The following is an 11,184-nucleotide window of genomic DNA, read 5'->3' as shown; positions in this document are numbered from 1 at the left end:
ATTTGCTTAATCTCCTTATTCTATGAATTAGAATTAATTTTAGAGATAATATTTAAAAAATATATATTTTCTTGAACGTATCAAATTAATATCGAAATTACAATATCTTTAAGATCAATCAAAAATAAGATTTATTCTCAATGAACATGTATAAACTAATTTGGAAATATTAATTTCTTACTGAAATACATTGAGATATAATTTGATTTTAGATTAAAAAATAATAATAATAATTTTTTAGAACCTCTATTTCAAATATATTGATCAGTACTATTATAAAACTAACAAGGGATGATCAGATAATCTACCATGTCTTCTTACATATTCATATTTTCTTTCATAAAATAGTTTTTCAATGCTTAGAGAAACTTGAAAGCCTCGAAAAAAAACTACAAAGCATAAAAACATTTAAAATCCTAGAAAAAAAAATTTACTTGGAAGATCTAAAAAATGAAAAACAAAAACCATCTCCGTCCGTGAAGGCTTGTAACAAAGAAATATGCCTATCATAAAGGAATAAGCATTGCAGAACATATATACATTTATATATTCTCTAATTTTTTTCATTAGTTTCCTATGTTAGTTTATATATCTCGTATTTTTGGTATGTTCCAAGTTTTTTTTTTTTTTTTTTTAGTTTTTGATGCTTTCAAAATTTTGTTAAGTTCTTCGAAGTTAATTTTTTATATGGTTTGAAATACTATTTCTTGGTGTTGTTTGAAGTGGCTTATTTGAGTAGAAATAGAAAATGACAAAATCATACACATAGTTTATTTTTTTGTTTTTGTTTGGGTATCCTTATATTTTTTTTTAAAAAAATTAAGATTAGTTCTGCTCGGATTTCGTGGCTATCCTTCTAAATAAATATATTTTTTGATAATCAAACTTATATTTTTATTTTTATAGGGATATAGTAGTGTTTTAATCATTAAATTAATACTTGTATGATTATAAAAGAAAAGATAGGAATAAAATTAAAGGTTTAAAAAATCAACGGTTCCTAATAATTGGAATGGATACATTATCCCTGAGATTTCTAATAATTCGAATCTCCATCTCACTTGTTTGTAATTTATATATAATTTACGTTAATATTAAAGTTAGTTTGATGAAAATGTTACGAGCTAGCTTTACTTCCTTCGGTGCTACTGTAGGCGCAGTTCTTTGTAGTAGGATTTCCATATATATATGTATTCAGTATAGCTAAATTAGCAAGAATCCTTTGAGAGCTGCTCTCTGCTGCTGCTGAGAGCTTGTTAGCGACACTCACTGATCAACAAGTGGAAGAACAGACGTGAATGGGCTCTGCCAGACAGATTTCCTGCTGCTGTCTTGTTCGTCCCTGTACATCGACAAAACTGTATGCATGTAAACCCTAGAAGATTACGAGAGATGCCTGTACATGTACTGAAATACCTTAGAAGGTCAGGTCTAGAAGTAGCAATCACTCTCTTTATGTCTGGTTTTTGGAAGCATAATAACATGCCTCCCAACTTAACTTATGGACCCTCCTAATCATTCTCTTCTCCACTTTTCTTCTCGGTGCATGCATGTAGACGTGGATCAAACCACGCAAGCTAGCTGAAGGAGCCATTGAAGCTTTGCTTGATTGATTTTGTTTTGGGATTTCTTGAAACAGGCGGTGAATATTCCTCATCGCTTGGGACTTCAATGGAAACGAAGATTAGGCTGGCATGTGATTGATTGTATTTTGGCATCGAGGGATTTTTTGTGTTTTAAAAATAAGTAATTTTTGTATTTTAAATTATTTTTTTATATATTTTTTTATTTCATTTTACTGTATTTTCAAACACCCACTGGACCTAATGCGGTTGATTTGAACATCTAGCAATCAATTTCTTACTTGCCATGATTCGAGAGTGAAGAAACCCGAGGTGGGCGTCACTTTGATGCCGACGACGACATCTGGCCAATATATTATTGGGTCCCGCTTAAAAGATACCCTAGCTAGACTTGCCATGCGGAAACCCTTTATTTCTTGCCGTCTAATCTTACTTAATAGCTCGTGGAATTTTTAGATACTACTTGATGGATGTTATTGAATTAATATGGAATCATTTTTTCGAGTTATTGAATTATATTTTTTTAATAATCTCTAATGGAGTGTTTTTTGAGTTTTTTTGTAATTAATATTTTTAGCATTCATTAAATTAAAATGGTCTTCTTTAAAATCCAAATAGTTTTATATAAAGCTTGATAATTTATAATTAATTTAACTTTTCTTGCTTTTTAAAACATATAAATGAACTTTAATTTTATTGGTCTAAAATAGTTAGAAGTTAGCGTGTGAGGGTGAATGTACATGTTGCATGCAAGTAACTCGGCATGGAAAAGAGATAATAAACTTAGATTGTAAAAATAAATCATAAAATTATAAAAAAAATTAAAATACATAAAAAGTTCATACTTGAAATAAAAATTCATATATAATTTCAAGCACCTTAAAATACATGCTTGAAATAAAATTTATAAATAATTCGAGTATCTTAAAATACATAGTTCAAATAAAAATTCATATATAATTTAAGTAACTTTTTATTAATTAATAATAAACAAAGTTAAAATAAATAATCTATTGATATATCATATAAACTAAAACTAGCTTCATTTCCTACGAGTTCAAGATAATATAAAAAGCTCAACATAAATTTAAGAAAATAAAACATGACGCATCCACTGCTTGAAAATGCTATATAGGCTTATTGTCTGATATGATATCTCTTGTCCTGTTCACTTCATTGAGACCTCTTTGACTTTCTTCTCTCGGTGTAGAAGAAAACAAATAAGGACATAACAGAGAAGACACGAAAGCAAATTAAGTGAATATCCATTTCTATGTGGTGACCGATAATTGATTCCACCTGAAATAGATTTGTGGTCTTGTGTGCATCTATTGTTTGGCAGTAAGCCACCTCATTCTCATCAGCATTATAGGCATGGGCACACATAAGTGACTGTGCATTTACCCAACCAATAAGCACCAGACAGCTAGAGCATAGAGGGAAATATTTACTTTTATTTTAGTGAAATTGTTTAATTGGTCCTAAACATGTGATTTTTTACAATTTTAACGATTTCACCTATTTTTAATTTTTTCAAACGATTCGGCAAATAAAGCATGTTTTGACTTGTAAAATCGTATGATTTTACGAGTCAAAACATGATTTTAAGAACCATGCTTGCATGCATATTTGTGAATGTTTATAATTAGATCTCTTTAAAACAATAATCACACAAGATTTTGTACCAATTTATTTATCAGCATAATTAGAACTTGGAAATATAATTTTCTTATAGTACGTTGTTATAAAAAAAAAATTCCATGATTTCTTGTAAAAATAAAATTAATAAACAAAAATAGAATAAGAGTTTCTTTGTTTATTATAATGTATATGGATAGATGTTTCAATTAAAAAAATAATTTTTTTTTCATTTCATTCAATTTAAGTTAGTTTAAATTGTATGATGAAAATAAGAATTAATGGTGAAACTATCCAGATATTTAATATGTTGGGATCTCTTACATGACACAAATATGATGGAAAAATATAATCTAATATTTTAATAAATATTTACGGTTTAAAAAACTTACAAATTAACAATCTAAGAAGTTTTCATAATTATCAGGTGTCCGATGTTAATATTTAAGCTTTAATATTATAAGATTTTTTTCATATTTTTCTACCATGACTAACTACTAAGGTTACTATAATGTTTTTAAATTAATTTTTTCGAGAGGATTCATTTATTTAAATAAAATATATTTATATTGTATGAATGTGTAATGTGTATCATGCATGTGAACAAAAATTTTATTCAAGTAACTGCTAATTTTAATACAATAATATAGTATTAGAATGAGTCCCTTCATTTCAAAGAGTTATTTTAATTATATCTAATGTGAATAGAACATAACAGTAGAGGCATGTGTCGTAACTTGGTGGACATCAGCCACGACTCTATAAAATTGAAGAAGAAAGTATATATCATGGAAAATTAGGAGGCACCATTAATAATTACAAAAAACTAGAGATCGAGATTCAGATAAAGATTAAAGATGATGTGATCTTTACTATATTTTTTTTATGAAATATTTTTTTATTATTTATTTTTTTAATTTATCTTTTTTATTGTCCTTAATTATTTTAATTATTTTTTTATTTTTTTAATCTCTAGATATTTTATAAAAATTTTGATGCGGTATTTAAACATGTCAAAAAATAAAATAAATTCTTAAAAATAAAAAACTTATAAAATATGTTAATATTAAATTTTTTATTAAAATTATTAAAAATAGATGTAACCAGTATTTGATTTTAAAATCTAGATATCAATCTTTTTTAAAAAATAAAGATATATATAAAAAATAATGTTTATATCTAAAAATAGATTTTATAAAAATGGTTAAAAAAATAATTATTATAGCAATATGAATAATAAGAATTGAGTTTTGGACTCCAAGAGTAGCTAAAATAAGCTCTAGTATTTTTGTAAAAAAAACAATTGTAAATTAAAATTTTATTTTAAAAAAAAAATATGAGTTTTTTATTATTATTTTTAGGTATATAGATCTAATAGGTCAATTTATTTGGTCCAAGATTTTAATGGGCTTTGTTAACTTTGTTATCAAGCTTTAAAAAAAAATATGCAAATAAAAATAAATATTTTTTATGCATACCTGACACAAATATTTTATTTACAATGCTTAAACACATACATAAATGATGATTTTTATGCTAAATATAATATTTAACAAAATAAAATAAAATATGCAAAAGATACATTTCTTATGCTTCTTTTTTTATACTTAATCATACGCAAATTAAAATATTTAATTATTTTTTTATCCTTTTGTTTTAGTCATTTATTTAAAATATGCTAAATGCTACAAACACACACGAATCTCCTTCACTGATTTACACACCCCCTGCAATTACACATTTACAATTATCACAATTCCACAATGATCATAACACAAAATCATTCAAAATTTGTAGAACACCTCCTGGACAAGATCTCAATGGCCAATGAAGCTGCTGGGGGCAACAAAGCATGGACCCATTCGTCATCATCATTGTTGGCGCGTGGGTTCGCGCGTTGTCACTATTTGAAGAGAAAAAATTTTTGGATCTGAAGTGGCTTCTTCTTTTTATTTCTATGTCAGTGGTGAGTGTCATCGTCACCTGCAAAAGAATACAAAATCATACAAACACAATTAATTTTATATTTTTTTCTTCACAGATCTGCATCGATCTTCTCTTTTTCTTCACATACGGTTACTGATATTGCTACCACAAGTGGAAGAGGAAGTGGCTGAAGGTGTCGGGTTGACTGGTCGTCAGTAAGGATAAAGATAGAAGAAGAATATCGGCTGGCAGCGTTGGGTGATGGTGGTTTTGTTTTTAAGGATGCCGTTGTTGTATGGAGGAGGTGGCGTTGTTGTGAGGGGCTGTTATTGGTGGCTGATCAACCGTCTGAGGGAGATAGACAGCTGTTTTAATGAACATTACCGATAGAATATTTTACATCGGTAATTCTATTGTTATTTGTCAATTTTGTAGTAATGTTTTTTTTAGATTAATTTGAGTTTATTAGAAAAAGTTGATAATTATAAAATTACCATATAACAACTAAATTTTGGTAATTTAGACATTTGAAATAATATTCAAAATTGGGTTGGCCTAATTAAGAAAGTTTACTATATTTTTTTATTACCTGAGTTTAATTAGCATGAAAAATATATTAATTATGTTTTTATAAATATAGATGCTGAGATTAATTTGTATATATTTTAATTAATTTTACAAGTTTTGAAATTAACAATTATATAAATTTTTAGTCATTATTATATTAACAATCATAAAATTTAAATCTGAAATTATAAAAAAAAAAAATTCTTTGATTTAAAGCTTTTATCATTGTCTACCTACTGGATTTACTAGATAGTTGAATATATTAAATTCTTAAGAATGCTCTATATTGATGTTTAAGGATGCATATTTAAAATTGGTCCAATAGAAACTTAATTTTGATTGATACGTAACTGGTTCGAGAATATTATTATCAATAATAATAATAATAATAATAATCAAATGGATGTGATGATTATAAGAGAAAAAAAGAGTTGTTGAATTTTGAAAAGATTGTATCCAACTAGTCATGTCATATTATCCTGAGGTGATTTTCAAAATCTATTTTATATAAATATACATTGGTTAGAATAAATATTTTTAAGAACTAAAAAAAATAGATTATAGCTGAAAAAATTATATTCTTTTATTTAAATTTTCATTTTTTTATTGAAGTATTTTTTATTTTAAAAAAATATGTGTTTTTTATAAGTAGCATGATTTTTTGAATGAAAACCTAACACAATCAGAATAAAATATTCATAAAATTTTAAATGATTTAGAATGAATGAGAGAAAAGAAAACTACATCTTTTTTAGCCAAAATCCTCCTTCATTATTCATGTCTCTTTTCTAGCAAAAATGTTTTTTTATTGAAATAATGATTTTTTATATAAGAACTTAGCGTTGTATGAAAAGCGAATTTTTATAATAAAACAAAAACAAAATCATGCCGTGATAATTGTGAAACCATAATAAAGAAAAATAATAAATAATTTTTGAAAAATATATAAAAAAAATTTACCATAAAAAATATTTTCATTAAATATTTATGAGTAATTTACAAAAAAACATATTAGATGTATATAAAAAAATAAATCTTATTTAAAAAAAAAAGACATAATTGTTTCATTTTTTAAAATTTCATCATAATAATCTAAATTAAAAAGCAATTTATTTAAACAAAAAAAAGGGAAAAACACTCTTCTAATATTTTTTAGGATAAGAATTTTTTAGGATGGTTCTTATGATGTATTTAGGATTATGATAATAGTGATGATTTAAAGTGTTTTTTACTTAAAAATATATTAAAATAAAAAAATTATTTTTAATATAAACAAATATAAATAATCTAAAATTATTTTTAAAATTATTTTTAAAAAAATCAAAATTTAAAAGAATGAGATTTGCATGCATACCCAAACAGGCCTAAAAAGCTATCATATGAGCGTGTCTGATTTCATTTACAGATGTCCATGTGACGCTGCAATGAAGTACTCCGTGTTCGTCCAGACCAACTTCATCCCTATTCAAGGAGATGTGCAAAACACTGCTACATGGGTATTTCATTAACTCCCAATTTATATAGTCTTAGCATGATAATGTGATAACAATTTCATAAAATACCTCAAGTTTCCTGCTTGATGCTAAAGGAAATTTGATTCGATGTGTTTTAAATTTGCTTCATCAGATTTCTTTATTTTTTTCTAAATGGATTACGAAAACAGAAATATGGAAACAAATCCCTCCAGATGAGCCGTACTGTGTTCTTCTTGGCAGTGCAAGGGACAGGCTGTATAAAGCTCTCGTCAGTTATTAGCCATTTCAGCTTTCACTGATATTGAGCAGTTCCCTCCTTTACCGATTCAAATTAGTAGATTATTCCTAAAATATTCTTAAATTTAGGCAAAGAAGCTTTAAGATGGAAATATATCTGCTATGGGTACCAGTCTTGCCATAAGGGATCATTTAGATGATACATGCCTGTCAATCTTTTCATAAACATGTGATAGAGAAGGATCTGATATATTATTTTAGATTTCAGAAATCAGGAGTATCGACACGGAATTCTTCACTTTCTTTCCAATTATTTAAGCATAAATTCAAAGGATTCGATCTGCTCTACGGATTTGTTTACTTAAGAGCAGTAGTTTCAGATATGACATGAAATTATCCTTTCATGTGTTTACTTTAGATATGGTGTGACTTGAAACAATTAGTCCAGGATTTTATGGATCAGATTGACAAATAAAAACAGTTCAAGAAGGTGTCCAAACAGATAGCTCAAATATTACAAGTGAATTCCTGATAGAAAATTGAACTTGAGCTGAGCTTCTACTTGCGCTAAAAACTCGTTCGCTGCTCAGATTCGTCAAATCCCACTCTGAATGCCCTTTAAAATTATCTTCACAGTTTAGGACCATATTTTATATTTTCCTTGTTAATTTTGGATTCTAGCTTTATTATTTTTTCTAGGTGGTTGTTTTCTTGGTTATTTATGGATGTATAGGGTATTTAAACCTATATTTTCAGATTTTATGGGATTTTTGCTAAATAAACAGTAGATTTTTGCAATTTTGGTTATGTTTTTTTAATTTAGTTTTAGGATTTAGACTTGTATTATACTCAAATTCATGGTTTTCTATGCGTCATGATGTACCACCAACCTCTCCCTTTTTCAAGAGCTATGATCTATTGAATAGTGTTTTCAAGGGAGTCGTTGAAATACCTAGATCTTAAGGTATTTTGCATGGAATAGCTGTTCTGAGTCCTCAAATTTCCAATTATTAGCTGGAAGCCTTGTAATTCTGCAAAAGCAAGACAATCCCGTTTTACTCATTGGTTTTCTATTCCTGTAGTTTCTCGAGCCTCTTGTACTCTGTTACAGATCACTCTGTGCCTGTGGTGATTGACCAATTGCCGACGGAAGCCTTCTTGATTTCTTATGGCAAGTTCTACCTTCGAGCTCTTACTTGTCAGACTTGATATCTAGCAGGAATCTGACAGGCACACTGATGTTCTAGATGCCATCACAAAGCACCTAGGCATTGGATCCTATCGAGAATGGTCAGAAGAACATAGGCAGGAATGGCTCTTAACTGTGCTCAGTGGCAAACGCCCTCTTTTCGGACCTGATCTTCCCAAAACTGAAGACATTGCTGGCGTACTTGACACCTTTCATGTCATTGCAGAACTTCCTCCAGACAATGCTGGTGCTTATATAATCCCAATGGCCACAAGCCCTTCCGATGTACTTGCTGTTGGGCTGTTATAGTGTGAGTGTCGTGTCTAACAACCACTGAGGTTTTTCGTTGTTTGAAAAGCTCGCTGATCTTGAAGCTGCTCCTGCTGCTGTGGCTCGTCTCTTCTCAATAAATTGGTATAGAAAACAGATTAAGGGGAAGCAAGAAGTCATGATAGGATACTCAGATTCTGGAAAGGATGCCGGGCGTCTCTCTGCTGCTTGGCAGCTGTATGAGCCTCAAGAAGAGCTTGTGAAGGTGGCAAAGGAATATGGGGTTAAGCTAACCATGTTCCATGATCAAGGAGGGATTTTGGCAGACGAAGAGGGCCTACCCATCTTGCTATATTACTCAACCACCTGACACCATTTGTGCATCACTTCGTCTCTTCGTGATCCCGGGCACAGCGCCATTCCCAGGCAAGAAAGAGAAAAAATCCAATCTAGCACAAGAAGCTCATCGGATGTGAATTATCGGGAAGCTTGATAAGAGCAAGATCATAGGAGTGGTCGCCCCACTGAAAAGAATAGGTGACGGCCCCGTTCAATCAAAGAAGACTTTCCTTTAAATAAACGAAAGTCACTTTTACGTGCGAGTAACTATGAATGTCGAATGTCCTCTTTCTTAATGATTTTCATAGGCGGACTTCGTAGAAAATTGCCCATTAGCTTTGTTTATCCATGTTAGGGTGTCTGAGATTGTTTGGCTGTTAAAGGCGCTTGAAAAGTCTTCTGGGGAGGAGCACTTGTGTTTCAGAACACTCTAGAGTCTTACAGCTACCGCGCTTGAGCATGGAATGCATCCCCCAATCTCACCTGAGTCAGAATGGCGTGCTCTCATGGATGAGATGGAAATTGTAGCGACGAAAGAGCACCGATCCATAGTTTTCCAAGAACCTCGTTATGTTGAATACCTCCGCTTTGTAAGCATTTAACTCAGCCACTGTCATTGATCCTTCAAGGTTGTTTGACATGATCATGACAACAAAATTCTAATAGCCCTGACAATTCACCAAGAAAGACTAAAACAACTATTCTTTATTTCTATGTCATTCTTATTTGAAACAAGTAAAAATCAAATGACCATGTCTTGAATTATTAATGTGATTACCAAACAGGATATATGTTCCTTCTCTTTTTGCTCTTACCGAGCATTTAACGTCTCACCTTTTGTGCTCTCTTTCATTAACCCTCCTACAAATTTCGAAGTCGTGAAGTGTTCGAGGTTTGAAATGGTTTGTGGATCCTTCATTTTCACTCTTAGTATAGTAATTAGTACACTGATGGAAACGCTTCATTTTTCTGGTGTTTGGGATTTCCATGATGCGGGCAACACCAGAGATGGAGTATGGTCGGATGAAAATTGGGAGGCGACCATCAACACGGAAGCCAAGTGGCGGCATCGAGTCACTCCGAGCAATCCCATGGATCTTTTGGTTGGACCCAGACACGGTTCCATCTACCAGTTTGGCTTGGCTTTGGAGCAGCATTTAAGCATGCGATTCAGAAAGACATAAAAAAATCTCCACACGCTCCAGGAGATATACAAGGAGTAGCTTTTCTACAGATTGACAATTTACCTGTGGAGTTGGCATTTGCCAAGGGAGATCCAGGGTTTGCTGCTTTGTATGACAAGCCCCTGGTGTCAGAATAACTGCGGCCTTTTGGAGACTGCTTGTAGCAAATTACGAAGAAACCAAGCTCCTCCTACGGTTATGGGGATAAGCCGCTGCTGAGAGAACAAATCATATAGATAGGTCAAAATCCATTGCTTTCGTCCCCCTTCAGAACATTTCTAAACCCAAACCTGTTCTGTTTTTAGAGTGCCTATTGCCACATTTCTTTGCTTAAAAAAGTTTAAGACACGGCTTCGCTCCATCTGTGAATAAATTCCATTATGTTTTCTGTGCTTGCAGATTGCCGAGCATAAGGACCTTCTCGAAGGAGACCCGTACTTGAAGCAGAGACTTCGTCTTCCCGATGCATCACAACCCTTAATGTTCGCTAAGCCTCTACTTTAAGACAACGAAATAAAATTTTCGAATAATATATTCATCGAAAAATACTTTACTTTCTAGGAATTCATTTTCTCTGGAATTCACTTTCTTCGGAATTCACTTTCCAAAAAAAAACAACAAGTGGCGGCATCGAGTCACTCCGAGCAATCCCATGGATCTTTTGGTTGGACCCAGACACGGTTCCATCTACCAGTTTGGCTTGGCTTTGGAGCAGCATTTAAGCATGCGATTCAGAAAGACATAAAAAAATCTCCACACGCTCCAGGAGATATACA

At 30.8% G+C, this 11,184-nt stretch overlaps 1 protein-coding gene across 1 annotated transcript; it reads left to right on the top strand.

Moving 5' to 3' along the window:
- Positions 1-7,138: 7,138 nt before the first annotated feature.
- On the top strand, positions 7,139-10,939 carry PPC2 (phosphoenolpyruvate carboxylase 2). Its single transcript, XM_011035470.1, is given in 9 exon segments — positions 7,139-7,210; positions 8,509-8,602; positions 8,605-8,953; positions 8,955-9,199; positions 9,202-9,240; positions 9,243-9,298; positions 9,608-9,813; positions 10,220-10,322; positions 10,324-10,939. Coding segments are annotated over 9 exon segments (1,386 nt in total). The 3' UTR covers positions 10,546-10,939.
- The last annotated feature ends 245 nt before the right edge of the window (positions 10,940-11,184 follow it).

Source organism: Populus euphratica, unplaced genomic scaffold, assembly GCF_000495115.2.
Source record: "Populus euphratica unplaced genomic scaffold, PopEup_1.0 scaffold26.1, whole genome shotgun sequence".
In the NCBI taxonomy this organism is placed as follows: domain Eukaryota; kingdom Viridiplantae; phylum Streptophyta; class Magnoliopsida; order Malpighiales; family Salicaceae; genus Populus; species Populus euphratica.
Note: the sequence above shows the minus strand (reverse complement) of the source record. Positions and strands in the feature narration are given on the sequence as shown.